A 16,402-nucleotide genomic window follows, 5' to 3' on the forward strand; every position below is an offset into this window, starting at 1 on the left:
ATCTCATTTTGTATGTATTTTAATGCAATTTATTTATTTAGTTTTCAACGTATTTCTCCAGCGTTGCAAGGCAGCTCAGGGAGAACTTCTGCTTGGTGTATTTCCAAAGTAGCCATCCTTGTTTTAGAACATACCAGCTGTTTTCTGAGGAATAAAATTTCCCTTTTGCACTATCTTGCAATTTTAAGCACTAAATTTAATTTGCAACTGAACAAATTTTACTTGCAAATATAGTCACTTTCTTAGTTTTCTTCTAGTTCTTACAGGCTGCTCTTGGTTTTACTAAGCAATTTGGTATCACAAATTCCTGTGGGCTCACCAATTTTTCCAGCTCTTCCCAAGTATGAAGACAGCAAAGCTATTTCAGTAACAAAACTCATTTGTGCTTGCTATGATTAACGTATTAACATGTGATTACCTTTCTCAATTTTTACAAAGCTGTGACTAATATGCAGTAATTTTTAATGGTAATGCTTTGAGAAAAGGATATTTGAAATTCTGAGTTAATAGATCCCAGTAACTCCCGGGCTTGTCTTAGCACTTCCATTAACCTAATGTAATATTAACCCTGCCGATATTACAATGCTTTATTTTGCAGTGTAGATGGCTAACGAGGGATGAGTACACACCTTTTTTTTTCCCTCTCTTTTTCTTATCTCTCCCTCCCGCCGAAATAGGGTCCAATTCGATGTCAGGATAGGCTGCTATTTCATAATACCTTAGTCTGTGCATCTACCGAAGGCAAAAGGAAAAGCGAACACTGCGCTTCCCTCTGTAACTGACCACCAGATGGATCAAGAGGAGACAAATCTCTCACTACGAAATCCTGCTCTCTCCTGGGAGGCAGATTGCAGACGAGAGCCCCAGGATGCAAGTGAACATTTACATTTCAGGGCTCCCCCTCAGGGCCACCCCCTGCTCCCCCTTCCAAGGCTGTCCCGGCCCTCGCCCCGCCGGCGGCTCCTCAGCAGAAGGGAGACATGGAGCTCCTGGAGCGGGTCCAGCGAAGGGCTACAAAGAGCATCTCTCTTAGGAGAAAAGGCTAAGGCAGCTGGACCTATTCAGCCTCAAGAAGATACTGAGAGGGGACCTCATTAATGTGTATAAGTATCTGAAACGGGGGTGCCAAGAGGGTGAATCCAGGCTCTTCTCAGTGGTTCCAAGCAATAGGACAAGAGGCAACTTCCTGATGGACAGAAAGTTTCTCCTGAATATGAACAAGAACTTCTTTAGTGTGCAGGTGACCGAGCGCTGGAACAGATTGTCCAGAGAGGGTATGGAGTCTCCCTCACTGGAGATATTCAAGAACCTGGACACAATCCTCCGTCGTGCTCTAAGACGACCCTGCTTAATGAGGGAGGTTGGGCCAGACGACCCACTGTGGCCCTTCCCATATTGTGTGTCTGTCCCATATTGTGATTCTGTGTCTCCCCGCCGCTCCACCCGAAGCCCCGCAATAAAACTCCGCTGCCCTCCCCTTCCTCCCGCCCGGTCCCCGCGCTGCCGGGGCAGCTCTGGGCGGAGCGGGGCGGGCGCAGGAGCGGAGCGGAGCGAGGCGCGCGGCCCCGGCAGGCGGCGCTGTGTGGCCGCCGCCATCGCCGCTCCCGCAGCTCCGGGGCCGAGAGGGGCCGCGGCTTCCCGGGCGCGGGGAAGGGCCCTGGGCTGGGCCAAGGCGGCGGCGGGCGGCGGCGCGGGGTCACGGCGGCGCCATGGGGAAGCGGGATAACCGTGTGGTGAGTAACGCGGCAGTCCGGCTGGGCTCCGCCGCAGCCGCGGTTCCTCCTGGCGGGCCCCGGCGTGGAGGCCGTGGAGAGCCGGCGCTGCCTCGGCCCGGCCGGGCCCGTCCGGCCGCCGCCGCGCTCCGACAGCCGGGACGGGCAGAAGGGGCCGCCGCGGGGGCAAGAGCGGCCCGGTGCCGGCGGGGGAGCCCGCGGCGGGCCGGAGGCTGCCGAGGGCCGGCTGGGTACGCGGCGCCGGGACTGGGGTCCGGCCGCGCTTGGGGCGACAAAGGCGGGCCTCGCCCCGCCCGGCCCGGGGCGCCCCGGGATCTGCCGGAGCCCCGTGTGGGTGGGTTGTCCCTCCCTCGGCACGTGTTCGAGGCTCCCTGGCAGAACCTCCGATTGTCTTGTCAAATCCTGCTGCATCGTGACTGACGCCTGTTTTGTGATCTGTCGAGGGAAGGTGATTAAGATGCTGCCCTGGTCCGTACAAAAATAAAATGTTCCCAATGGGAGTTGCAGCAGTCTCTGAAGTAGCTCTGATCCTGGCTAAGCCGCGTTTCCTTAAACTTGGCATTCAGCTGTAGCTGAGAGATCTGAATTTGAGCTTTACGCAGCACTCTGCTGCCTCGAGAGCCAGCGCTCAGCAGGCAAAAAATGCTTCCACACACCTGACTGCAGAGCCTGAGCTCATACATAACTGAAACACATTCATCCTTCCTCCTATTTTTCTTTAAATGTTTTTGTACCAGTTAGCCTTTCACCTTCTATTCGTAACCACTTAAACATTGTATGCTGCTGAATTTTTAGACTAAACACAAATCATAATACTTTATTTTTTTCCCTTTCTCTGTTTCTTTCTTGTATATGCTATGAGTTTGTACTCACATCCATTCACATCTTTGCAAACCGTGGTGGAATAGTATAGTAATAGATTTGAAGGACTCAGATACCATATAGATAGATGGCAAAATCCCTTTTATTGCTTTGTTGACCTATCAAAATAAAAAACAAACTGAGTCTACTAAGAGCTGACAGTGTATTAGGCTTCAAGACTGGATCTGTGGTTGAAATGTCCTATAAGGTTTTCACGTGTGTATTTATTTACTCTTAATTTTCTTTTAATGGGACAGCTGGGATGTACCTGCCAATGCTAGTAAATCTTTATGTTCCTGTATAAGGTTTATTATGCCATCATGGCACAATACATACCACAGACAGGTTATAATACAGGACCCTTTGCTCCTCATGTATGATCATAGAGGTTTCTACTGTTATTCTCTGCCATGTCCCTACTTAAATACACCATCGTTTTTGACTTTCTGGAGATGGAAAATAAACATGCTTTTGGCACATCTACAGGGTACTTGCAAGGCAGCAATAGTTATTGCTTGCCCAGAGAACCCTGCCTGACAGAAGGTGCCTTACACTTCTCATGAGCAAGGAACCTACGCAGCAAATACCTTGATTAATACCTGCCTGAGCAACTGCCAAAAGAAGAAAATGAATGTGCAGACAATCACTTTCTTTATTGAGGGTGCATTTCCATGCTCCTTTTGGCTGGTGATATGAAGTTTGGCAAAGTAGTGTAAATACTTTTTAGAAATGTTTATTGGTGAAGTAATTCTTCATAAACAAACCTGGTTGAAATTATAAGAACATGTCTTAAGACATAAATTTCCTAATCCTGGAATATAGAGCAGTACACAGTCATTAAGTACTTGCTGTGGTAAAGTTAAAGAAAGCCAATGAAAGGAGGATGCTTCCTAGCCAGTTATCCAGGGGCAGTTTGAGCAAGTAGAAAATAAGCATTTGATAGCTGTAGCCTCTTCAACAGGTAAAGAGTTTTGTTGGGAAGTGGTGAGGTGTTCATGACTTGTTAGCTCAGGTAGGAAAGTAGCTTATTTTCACTTAAGATCAGCAAGAGACCTTTTTTTTTTTTTTTTTTTTTTTATTTTCATTTAAGATCAGCAAGAGACCTTTTTTTTGCATAAGAAGAGCTTTCAGATACAAATTTTTGAATGGTAACCAAAAGTCAGTGTGCTCACTGGAGTAAACCAACTTTCTAGTGGATTTAATGCATTGAAACTGTCACTTTCTTTAGTGAAAACAGTGTTCAGATAGTGCTGTCCTGCATTCCTAAAGGAGCTCCTTTTCCACTCAAAGCTGAAATCAATTATTCATTTTTAGATTTGTCATGTGAATGCCGCAGTGTTGTAACACATATGAAATATGTACTTGAGTGCATACTTCCATCTGCTACTTGTTTCAATTGGCACACCTCCTTGTTTATTTGCCATGTTAGTTAGCCTTTTTGTGTGAATTAAAGCAACAAAGCAAAGCCCCAAGAAGTGGCAGTAAATGTCCCCTTAGAGTTGGAAAGTCAACTTGAGTCTCAAAATGCTCTTCTTGGAAGAGTCTTTGGATTGCTTCAGAGTGGTCCAGCTGGTGAATCTGAGCTAAACTTGTGTGGGCAGTGCTTCCTTCCAGCCACATGCCTCATCCCAGGCAGAGCCTGGAGTGCCTCTTCCAGGACCAAAAATGTATCCCCAAGAGCTGGAGGCCACCAGCCTGCTTGCAGTCCAGAAACCCAGCATTGCTGTGGTCACTGCTTCTGCAGTGGGAGCAACTGGAGGGGAGGCAGCAGCTGCTGCTTCTGGCAGCTTTAACAAATGCTCACTTACGGTGCATGGCGGTTTCTGAATGCCTGGTAAAAAGCAGCGTTGGACATGTGGGAGCTACACAGATGGCCAGATCTTTGCTTTGGATCTACAAAATGTACTCTTTAAAAATTGTCTCAGATTAGGCAACCAAAGCAAGTCTCTTTTTTTTGGATGTTTGATCTTTTTCCTCGTCTCCAAACTGAATAGTAAGAACATTGTGTGTTATGTTCTGCAGAAATAAAGTGTTGGGATCACATAGTGATAAAATAAATGAGATAAGGGGGTATATGTACCTCATTTTTACATGAAAAAAAATATTGCTGGCATGAAAAAAATACAGAAGAATTTTTCCATTAACTGATGAGGTGGATTATGAATTATAAATTTTAATTTAGTCTTTTGTAACACAAAGAGGATGCATAGGTTTCAAAGATGGAATACCTCATAACATTGGGATTATGTATGTTTGGGTTTTGTGAGTTTTTTCCTCCTTTAAATAGCCCTGAGTCACAGAATTTTGATACATGTATAATTGTAGCAAAGTACCACTGCTTGCTTGTTTTGGTGCAAGAAATTTCATGCAGAATTTAGTGACTCCTGTCAGCAATTTTGAACAGAACTTTAAAGGCATAGGATCAGTGGACCCAGAGGGGGAGAGCTGAAATTTAATTACATTTTCTACATCCCAAGGAAGAATATTTCAGAAAACATGATACTATTCTTGTTTACAAAATCATTGCTCAAGAAAGGGAATTGTTGGAAGGAACGTGGTCTTTTTGTGGATCAGTTCTTTCTGCCACAGTATGACTATAACTGAAAGCACTTACCTTAGTCTTTCTGCCAGACTGAATAAACTTAGTGTAGCTAAATCTTTTATATTCTTAGAAGCAAGTCAGAATTATTTTTCAGGGAGTGATAAAAAGTTTATGTGAAGAACAAAAAAGATATTTTGGTATCATAGTGTAACTGATGAATTTGGTATTTCTTTTTGTTGCTTCATATTCAAGGCTTATATGAATCCCATAGCTATGGCCAGGGCACGAGGTCCTGCCCCAAATTCAGGACCAACAATACAAGACTACTTGAACAGGCCAAGACCAACGTGGTAAGTGGCACTGCTTGTCTGCCTTTTTGACCTCTTCAGTAAAAGATTTGTTCCCTCTTACTAAAATGTCACTGGTGCCTACCTCATTTTCAAATGTATATTTCTCATTAGTCTGTATTTTATTGGCAACAGTTCCTCAGAAAAGGAAAATGTCATTTTACCTCTTGCTCAAATTGTAATACCTAAATCTTGTAGATATATTTAATTTGTAAACAAATTAATTTCTGAAAAAAACATTTTGCTAGTCTATTCTTAGAATCCCGTTTACCCTACCCAACAAAACCATCACGTTGAGATAGTATCAAGAACTTACTTTATGTTCAATCCCTTTGCCTGCCCTCATGAGACATTAGAGAACAATTTACCTAATTGCAAAGTTAGCTTTAGATCTTTTGGAGGGATTTAACAACCGTACTTAAGTTATTAGGGTTAGGTTACCATATGTGTAACATCTAAGATGCTTTCATTCTTCTCTTGGAAGTTCAACCAAGGCTAAACTTCAAAAAAACTTCAGAAAAGTTAGACATTGAAGAAGGTATTATTAATTGTAAAATTGTGATCTGTCATCCTTTTCATACAGGGAAGAAGTGAAAGAGCAACTAGAAAAGAAAAAGAAAGGATCCAGGGCTTTGGCTGAGTTTGAAGAAAAGATGAATGAGGTTGGTAGTATTATTAGCTGTTAATACATGATTCTTTTTATCTAACATGCTACTTCTGTTATCATTTACAATATCAATTAGCCATAACATTTCACTTCACTTAAACTTTTAATGAGTAACTATTTTGTTTCATTTATGTTGGAAGTTGAGTTTACAATTTAACTAGTGAAGAGCTACTTTCAGTTCAGAGAAAAAACTATATAAAACATTTTTTAGATTGCTGGTGAATCAAATCTGACCTGGTCACAAATGTAGATATATTTATATATGTGCTTATATCAATGAATTAAACAGTGCATTTTCAGGTATGATAAATCAAAGTCTGTTGTTCTAATATTCACTTGTTTAAGGTCACGGAAGCCAAGTACAGTGAAAAAAAAGTGCATTACTGGAAAGAGATGTCTTTGGCAAGGAATGTACATGTAATATTATTATGGGAGAAAGCACAAAGAATGGCTTTCAGTTAGATAGGACTATGAAGCACTTGTTTTTCTCTCATCCTAAGCTGATTACAGCATGTGCTGGTTTCCTGATTTAAATGCAGCTGTTCTGATGTTTGTGTTCTTTACCTACTGAAGATCAGCACAGTATTAGAAAGTTTCACATGTAACTCCTGTTGTATACAAGGGAGAAATTAGTGTACAATAAATTTATTTTGTTTCTGTTCCTTCTTGGGTCCTGGTATCTTGAGATAAGCTTCAGTAATCTTTATCATTGTGTGTAAGTTTCTGGTTGAAGTAGATTATGCTCCTCCTCTGTTACTGGAAGGGCTTAGTACCCATAGTACTCTTGCTGTACCTTTTTGCCTAAGAAGTTGTACCAGGATATGGAGGGCCATAGGGTCCTGTTCTGAGAGGATCAGTTGTTTTGCACTCTTGAGTTTTAGCTTGGTGAGTTTGGTTTAGTATTCTATAATATTCCTTACCAGACTTTATCTTTGCTTAATGTGAAATAAGTGAAATTGGCACGCACAGAAGCTACCAAACTTTGAGTATGGTAGCAGGGTAGGAAGGGATGCAGGAATTGTGAAATGGCCATGAGTTATTCCTGAAGCTCCTAAGAACATATCTCTGAATGCCTGAAAAGATAGCAAGTCTCTGAACGAGGTGTTGTATTTTACTGACAGTTGTTGGACATTTCTGTTTAAAATGTAACACTAGCACAGTCTTTAAAATAATGACGCACAGGCTGTTGTGTGAGACCCCTCAGAGAGCTCAGGGTGCCTCGTGTATCAAAGGGCACAACCCACAGGTGCCGCCTTGGTCCGTGGAAGCACATGACACACAGCACTGCTTCCTGGCTCATCTGCCATGTCCCTCAGCAGCTCCGTTCAGCTAATTCACAGTGTGCTGATGTGGGGATCTGTGTATCATCCTGCATTGCACAGGTTATTTGACTCCTGATATTTCTGTGCCCTCAGCACAACATGTGGATCATCGTTGTTTTGCCAGTACAGTACCAATACAGCTGCATTGTGAGGATCAGAATAATAGAGAAGGGAGCACATTTTGTGTCTGACAGTGACACTGAACCTAGCAGCCTTTGAGTTTCATGGGGGCAGGTTGGATATTTCAGAGCTCTTTAAGAGGACATTTTAGGTAAATCTAGAGACCAGGTGGAGAACTGAAAAGGAGGAATAAGAGGAGATTTTTATTCATTCATGTGGTGTGCTTGGCCTAACAAAAGAAGAGTGTTTCTATGAAGATGTGTGTAGTAATATTGCTGACACCAACAAGGCCCAGAATACACACTAGAGACACCCGTACGTTGAAGAAGGGCCAGGAGAAGTTGTCTTGAAGTTTTGTTTCAGGTGATTTTTAGAACTAAGACAAAATCATGGCTTTTCTGGTAGGGTGCCCTGGTTTTCTAAAGTGCTCTAACAAGAAGACTGTGATACAAAAGCAAAAATACTGTAATTGGTGACCTTCAAGATAAATGGCCATCTCTTAAAGCCAAATAACTTGAACATTAAGTATGTTAACATTAACACTGTATTTTGCTAAATAATAATCTTCTGTAAAATCAATTGTATTACACAGCTTTAGTTAATGTTATATATTGTTTATTTTCTTTTTGTTAAAAACCAGATTTTGTTAAAATTATAATGTCAGGTAGAGGAGAGCTTAAAAAATACTGCTCAGGAATGACCCTCCTGTTACTGTTTCTGTTTGGTTTTGTTTTCAGAATTGGAGGAAAGAACTGGAAAAACACAGGGAGAAATTACTGGGTGGAAATGAGAGCTCCTCCAAAAAAAAAGAGGTAAGTTGTTTTCAGTTGTATACATTCTGTGTTTGGAACTAGATTTATCATCAATGCTGCCAACACAGAATTTTGTGAATACATTTTAAAAGGTAGCATCAAAGTTAATAAACCTAAATGCATGCCAAAAGAAAATGATGCTAAAGTAACATTTGTTTTGTTCTATTTTTAAGAAAAAGAAAAAGGAAAAGAAGAAATCTAATAGGGTGAGCAAAATTTTCAGTTTTCTGAGCTTTTTTGCTTTGGGATTGTACCTGTTTGTCATTTAAGTTCTCCTGGAAAGAGAAAGTATAGCTGTAATTTTGATTTTAGATGCTAAATTAACTTTTATTTAGAAAGGGTTTGCATATATTTGGTACAAGGAAAATTAAAGGGAGGAAAAGAGCATTAAATATTATTAAAAGAAAACCATTAGAAGTGGTTTAGAAGTTTATTTAAGAAAAATCTATGTAAGACCAGCTTCTCAGAAATAAAATTGTATTGGTTATGCTTTGAAAATGAAGACATTTTAAAGGGAGTGTTTGAATAGGTTTTTGAGTATTTGCCAGACAAAATGCTGCATCTCACAAGCTTCACTTTTTGTTGTATTTGGTCAAGTTGTCTTCATCTTCCTCTTCTTCATCAAGCTCTGATTCTTCCAGCAGTTCATCTGATTCAGAAGATGAGGTAAGAGCTAACCTACTGGAATCTATCATGTTTTGTTCATGAGCTTTAGTTAACACAGATTTTGATAATATGTTTTAGAATATTTTGAAGGGCTGGTTTGGATAAAACTATTTAGTTTTTATTAATTTGCTGTATATAATAAAGTCATGAATTTTAGACATATGTATCTAGTTAATAGTTTCTGTCTGAACACTGCAGATTTTGGCATCCTGGCTTGTAAACTGGATCCATTTTAACACTGAATTGCTTTTCTAATAGAATCCCTATCTAATCATAAAAATGCAAAAATACCATTTTTTACTTTCTAGCAAAAATCTTTGTTACAGACAATCAGATTCTACAGCATACATCTAAATAATAAACAGAATCTAGAGAACCTGGATTTTTCACCAGCTTATGTTTTTTCAATGCAGAAGAGTAATGAAGGTCCTCCACTAAAAGAATCAATTGTAGTGTACTTTATTCCTCAGGAGAACATTGTAACATGTAGGAATTTGATGTTTCCTTTTCTTTACATTTAATGTAAATCTTTAATTCTAGTGAGAATAAATTCAAGTTTGTGTTTTTCCTTCTTTTTTTTACAATATTTATGGATAGGATAAAAAGCAAGGGAAGAAAAGAAGGAAGAAGAAGTATCGCTCCTCACGGAAATCTTCAGCAAGCACAACTTCAGAATCTGAGTCAGACAGCAAGGTAAATATGCAGATGTGTTGCTCTTGGAAAGTTTTCTTCGTTGGTGTTACAAAACCATAAAGATTTCTGACTTTAACATATTAATATGGTTTTCATCTTCCACATTTAAAGCCATGTATTCTCACAGGGCCTGAGCTGCGCTTGTATCTTCCACATGCAGTGTGGAATCTGCCTCCACTGGCCACATGCCTAGTGGAAGTAATTGGATCTTTAAAAAATTAATGTGCTTTATTCCAGCAATTTGTAGTCATTTTTCTGAATCCAGACATATGCAGCTTTTTTGTTCCTCAAATAATTAGCTTTTATATTTCATTAATACTTAAAATGTCTTCGGAATATGCAATTTAATTGAACACTGTATCTGAAAATGCAGGTATTGCTGGATAGCAGTGGCCAGAACATTGCCTTTGTAAATATCTGAGTAGTTTCCTGTTGGACAGCTGAGCCTTTCCCAAATGCATATTAAATTGAAGTTGTCTTTTTCCTTTTCTGAAGTATAGCAATGTCAATACGTGGGCTTACTGAATGAACAAAAAAGTGAAGATACACAAGGCAGCTTGTTCTGTTATGTTAGCATTTTTCTGTCTTACAGTGTACAGTTACTGTACTTCTTGCTCAAGTATTAATAATACAGTGAGTTTTTTAAGATTCTCTGTGTCGACTTTATCACAGGCTTTCACTGCAATACCTAATTTGGTGAGATATAAATTGTAATGAATGACTATTTGCATACACCTGAATGAATTTGTGCTAATGGAAGGTTAAAAACTTCTGCTACATAAAGGGACCCAGAGATACCCTTACTGCAAAAAACTCTGGGAAAACTTCTGCTTAATCTGGTCTGATCAGCAGAGACACACATGAATAATGAAAAAGATTCCCAACTGTTACATGTTATATATGGTTACAGCAGTGATAGCTGGTATCCTTCCCAGAGATTTCTCTTAAGTGTGCTGCAAAGATGCTGTTACCTCATTCCATACAGACCTTCTCATGTTGCTGGATCAGGAGATTAGCAGCTGCATCAAAATTACAGCTTTTTATATTATTCTTCAGTCAACTGCAAGGTGGAAAGGAAAATCTTGAAGAATTACCTTCAACAGACATAAAAAGACTACTGGTCAGACTGCTTGGAGATTTCTTCCTTTTCTATGAAATGATTTTGTTGTGATTTGTTTTCCTTTCTATTTAGGATAGCACAAAAAAGAAGAGGTCAAAGGAAGACTGTGAAAAAGAGAAGGTATTTTTATTCTTTGAATCCTTCGATCAGAACTGCATGTTGCATACATAATAGATATTTCTTTTTTTAATTTTGAATGCCTCATTTTACATCTGTGGAAATTTTCTGTCCCAACCCACACAGTCAAAAGGTATTCAGTGCACCCAATTTGAAGTAGAGGCTTAGTTGGATTCAGCTCCTGGTTTAGTAATTATTGTAGTGAAAACCACTGGATCTGTTCTTGTTACAAAGGTTAAATTAAAACTGTATCTAATCTACTACAGCAGATCAGCTGCATCCTTAGTGTTTGGAGCTTACCTTTAGCTGTTACATTGAGCCAAAAATGTGTGTGAGGATATTTTCAGTGGCACACCTGGTGGGTTATTGACTTGCTACTGTAAATTAAGAAATATAAGCAGAGGATCTCTTTATCTAAATGTAGTCATAATTATAGATACTTCTGACAGCTTTGAAGAATTGGGGAGAAAAATATATTAGATTAAGAAAAATCACCTTATTCTGTCATTTCTCTAAACACAAAAATCCTCTCTCCTGCCCACCACCACACCATTTTGTACACTCATCCATTATCTTTAATATAAACAATCTAATTACCTTAAATTTTAATTATTCATACACTGTGGATGTGTAAACTTAAAATGCTTTCAGAGTCCACCCTAGTCTTTCTCTCCAGTTACCTTTCTTTCTTATCATGTTGGCCTCTCCTGCTCTGGTCAATAGTATTGATGTTGATGTACAGACCCTCCATTGCCTAAAGCAAATGTACTGATTTTTCCCCCCTTGCTCCTGCTTCTATTTTACAGTGTCCATTTCCCATCTCATCATTTTGAATGTCTTCTCTTTGAAGACCAAGTATCTACCATGGTCCCTTGTTGTAGTCCTACTTTCACACATCCTCTGAAAGCAAAGGGTACTTGGGGACTAGAGGTCTTTCTTCCACTACCTGCAGATCCCCCATATGTCAGATGGGCTGCATCCTGCACTTGGTTATGAGATCTTTTCAGAAGTTTCTTGTCTTAGGAACTGAGTGAGAGAAAGTACCTTCAGTCTTAAGAACACATTGCCTTGTCCACAGCAAGGGAAGTGCAGGGAGCAGAAAAGTATCTCGTCAGAATGAGAGAATCTTACACAGCATCAGGATTTTAAAAAACCTGTCTTTTAAATGCACTGGAGTGAAATATGATGTGTTGAAAGTACAGCTGGCAGGGACAGCTTGTTCTGGTTCCAACACGAATACAGAGGGAGATTTTTCTTTCATGAACAAAGCAAGAGTCTGAAACGAAAGTGTTTGTATGTGTATATTGAGACATCTTCAGTTACTAGCTACTTAAAAGTGGTGAAATGTTTTATGTTTTCCAATGCTTACTCCTCCATGTGTGTTATTATGTAAAAGAAGGGACTGTTATTATTCCTCTCGCTTTTAGACAGTTGCTGTATCTTGGTAACAAGAAAAAGGAATATACAGGAAATTATTATTTTCACTAAAAGTTGATTTTAACAGTTTGGTAGGGTAATTTGATGGAATTAGTTTAATGTCAGTAATATTTTCAAATATTTCACAACTTAGAAGTGATATTTCAGTCTTAAATTTTAAGCAAAGTTGTATAAAATGTGAAAGATCTGACTTTACTCACAAATGTATTACTTTGTGTAGGAAGGTAAAAATCACCACAGGAAAAGGAAGAAAGCAGATGGACCTTTATCATCAGAATCTGTATCTGAATCGGATCAGACAGAGGAGGTCAGTGTGAATCCTCAGTTTCAGATGTTACAGTGGTTGTAGCTTAGTGATTCATGGGCGAATCAATCAGTCATTGGCTTAGATTTAATACATTGTTGAAACTGTTCTGCACTGTACAAGTGAATTGAAGAGTGCAGTGCACTCAAAGTTGTTTGTATTTTTCCTTTTAAAATAAACTTCTAAAGATTGTTTAGTCTAGCTTCTATCACCTACAAGTAATTTTGAATTAATTTTCTTGAGAATCAACTTTTTATGGATACTACATTTGGTTTAATTTTCTTTAGGTGCAAGCGAAAAAGAAGAAAAGCAATGAGGAAAAAGAGAAAACAGCAAGTATCCCTCTTACTCATACTGTAGTTTTAGGATATAAATACTCTGTACTTGGTTAATTTCCAGTTTCACGTTTTTCACAAATACAAATGTTTTATAGCAGTAGTCTACTGTTACATCTAAATTAAAAGTTTCTCTATTTACTTGCTGAAGTCACTTTTTCAATTGTTGAATTAAAGAAGAATTTTTCACTTATATGTGATTTGAGACTTATACAAATTTAACACTGTAGAACATACTTTATTCTGTGTTAGTGTCCTGGAACTAGTAATACCTGTGTGGTATCAAGTAGGGGAACAGTTTGCCACACAGACAGACATCAGGGCTGTTCCTTCATTAGCAATGTGTGTAATTCCTTGCTAAGCCTTCTCTGCCACCATGGAAAGGGCCTTAGGACAAAATTGCTGCAACATCTGTGCCATTATAACTCTTCTCCCAGCCAGATAAAAAGCTGCCAGCAACCTGCTACTTTTCTCAATATTTTTTTCTTTGTATCTGTTGGTGAAAGTGAGAGGAAGGTTCAGCCGTGATTTATATGGAATCCAGATTTACCACATGTACCTGAGGTTCCTCAGTGAGGAGTATAGTGGGTCTGGGATCCTAAATGCCCACTTGAGATGTCTTTGTATCTGTCTCCCCTGTCAGCAGCAGTGTTCCTTATCAGGCATCTCAGTTGTCCACATGAGTTGGGGCAAACAGAAGGTCTACATTAGTCACCTAGAATAGAGGCATGGGATTATCAGTGATACTCAGTACACATTTCTCCATGGAACTTCCTTGTTTTTTCAGACTCACATGAACCGTTTGCCATAACATTTCTAGTGATTGCTTATGGTCTTTTTCATAAAAGATTTGCATGTGTAAGGAATATGTATAAAACAAAGCTTTAATACTGATTGTTTCATTTATGCAACACCTATTTGAGAATTTCAGTTGAAATTCTGCTTTCAAAAAGACAAGATTGTATCTCTGAGCTTCTGTATTACATTGATCAGAGTACTACCTTTAGGACTGAATCCTGTAGGGTAAATTTGATTGTATTTATATTTACAGCTGAGATCATAATTGTTTTATTTTAAACAAGGTACACGTGATAGTCTAGCCAAGTGCAGTTGAGCTATTTAATTTTACACAGTGAATTTAAGCGCTTAATTTAAAATCTGTAAAGATCCTAGTTATTCCCAAATCTGTCACTACTGGTCAACACTTCCTTATTACTTTCTCAGTAATCTATAATGCTCTGAAAATAATTTAAAAGATTAGGAAATGTCATAGTGACAGTGATCAGAGGTGTAAAATAGCCGTACCATGGTGGAGATAAATTTAAATTGAAGACTGCTCATAATAGTGCAAATTGCCAAGTAAAGGTTTTCTTTTTGTGATTTCTCAATAGGCCTCTATAGAAATCTCTTTTGAAATGTCTTTCAAAAGATATTCTTTCTGGGTTCTCATTTTGCATTAGCAGAATGTAATAGATGGCAATTTTATTATACAATAACTTTGGTTTTTTGGTTTTTGTTTCTTTTTAGGATAAAACGAAAAAGAGAAAGAAGCACAAGAAACATGGTAAAAAGAAGAAAAAGAAGACTGCTGGTTCAAATTCAGATTCAGAATAATATTTTAAAACAACCGGAGACTATCAACAGAAGTGCAATGACTAAAGGAAACTTAAACTGTGAAATGACAGCAAACTTTACCAAACTGCATGAGTTTTCCTGTGTTTTAGAAATGTTCCTAATCTTTCAGTAGCCAGCCAGATGCAGCTGTGCTGGGAAAGACCATTGTTATTGCCTGCTGCTTAATACACGAGGTACAACTTTGATAAGATTCCAGTAAGCAGTGTTAGATGTTTGAGACAATATGAGATGGTAGGCCACCTGAGGTGTAAAATATTGGAAAATAAGAGTTAAATCTTTTAGATAGTAAAAATAGTCTTTTAAAGCATTAGTAAAAGTCTTTATTTGTAAATCAGGACAAATTAAATCCCAAGTTCATCCTGCAGGTTAATATTATGCATAAACTACAAGCTGGTGTCTGCTAATGGAAAATTAATGATAACATTTAAAAGGCTGCCTTTGTAGAAATCTGTATCATCTGCCCCATTACCATCTCCATGCTTATGAGAAAGGGAATGCTACCATTTTGGCTACCTGAATAGGGTGCCTTTGCCTTTGATTCTTGCAAATCTTTGCTACTTTTAATCCATGCATCTCTGCATTCTTGGGAAGCTAGAGCTATTGTCAGCAGACTTTTCTGAATGAGCAGTTTTGAGCTTCCAAGCATGTGCTTCTGCATTAAGCAAGAGCAATGACATTTTGCAGTATAACTGACAGTCAAAACCTGAAGATTTTACCTCTGCTTTTTCAAAATAGTGATAGACCTTTGCTAGTAAATAGGCGCATTTCATTCAATGTAATTTTGGTTTAATTGAAAACTTCTTGCAAACACTGGTAGCTTTCTTTGCGTTATCTTTAGAATTGTTTTGCATGATTTGTACCATTTTTAAATTAACAAAATGCAGGTAATCATTTGTTGTAACCAGTTCTATGAATTACGTTTCACATGAAGATTTTCATGTATGTATTTAGTTATAGTTAAGTTCATTGCTGTGTTTAAGTGCACACTTGCTGAAGTTATTTAGCATGTAAAAAGCAAGGTTTTGATACCTAAACAGCTTCATATTGAAGCTGATTTTACTCTGAGCAAGTTCAGTGGCAGATCTGTTATGTGATGTGTCTTGTTAGATAAAAAAACTACTGCCAGAATCTCATTAAAGATACTGTTTAAACAGTTTGTATTTATATTTTTGTACTTGAGGGCTACAGAATGTTGACCTAACTCATAAGGCTGTTTTACTTTAGTTTAGTTGCTTTAGATAACTGAAAAAAAGCTTTTTTTAATTAAATGTGCCCACAAGAAAACATGAGCAACCATTTGATTTTAGTTTACATTAAATTCTCACTACATCTTCCATTGAAATACTGATTGCTGGACCTTCTGTTAGCCTTTAACAAATGCCCATCCATCCCAGGTAGTCAAATATAGATTGTATTTTTGATCTACCCCTTTTTTCCATTGCACAGGTGCTAACTTAGAACTTACCTCTATTGCATACGGATGTTTCAAATGTTGTGTTGCCAAGAATTTCAGGACTTTCAAGACACTGATTATTAGTCTGCAAACCATAACTAAAATCTGTGGGAGAAAGGTAATTTCATATTGCCTTTGTAAAGAGAAATTGTCTTCAAGTTCTTGGGAGAATACAACTATTGAGTTGCAGCAATGTGCATCTAAACAATAGTAATATTTTCATCAACTATTTTATACT

General features: G+C 38.6%; 1 protein-coding gene across 4 annotated transcripts; it reads left to right on the forward strand.

Moving 5' to 3' along the window:
* The first annotated feature begins 1,580 nt into the window (after positions 1–1,580).
* On the forward strand, positions 1,581–16,282 carry FAM133B (family with sequence similarity 133 member B). Of its 4 annotated transcripts, none has more exons than XM_041408451.1 (11): positions 1,581–1,733; positions 5,389–5,486; positions 6,067–6,145; positions 8,330–8,404; positions 8,578–8,610; positions 9,002–9,070; positions 9,668–9,763; positions 10,956–11,003; positions 12,658–12,744; positions 13,029–13,073; positions 14,604–16,282. In XM_041408451.1, exons 1-11 carry the CDS (start codon positions 1,710–1,712, stop codon positions 14,688–14,690), a joined length of 741 nt encoding a protein of 246 aa, XP_041264385.1. In that variant the 5' UTR covers positions 1,581–1,709; the 3' UTR covers positions 14,691–16,282. The 4 variants fall into 4 exon arrangements, 3 of the variants coding, with proteins under 3 accessions (XP_041264385.1, XP_041264386.1, XP_041264387.1); XM_041408452.1 differs by having other exon boundaries at positions 13,029–13,077; positions 14,604–14,742; XR_005952965.1 differs by lacking the exon at positions 1,581–1,733 and having other exon boundaries at positions 5,429–5,486; positions 14,604–14,884; positions 16,158–16,282.
* The last annotated feature ends 120 nt before the right edge of the window (positions 16,283–16,402 follow it).

This window comes from Onychostruthus taczanowskii, unplaced genomic scaffold (assembly GCF_017590055.1).
Source record: "Onychostruthus taczanowskii isolate IOZ18803 unplaced genomic scaffold, ASM1759005v1 scaffold3, whole genome shotgun sequence".
Lineage (NCBI taxonomy): Eukaryota > Metazoa > Chordata > Aves > Passeriformes > Passeridae > Onychostruthus > Onychostruthus taczanowskii.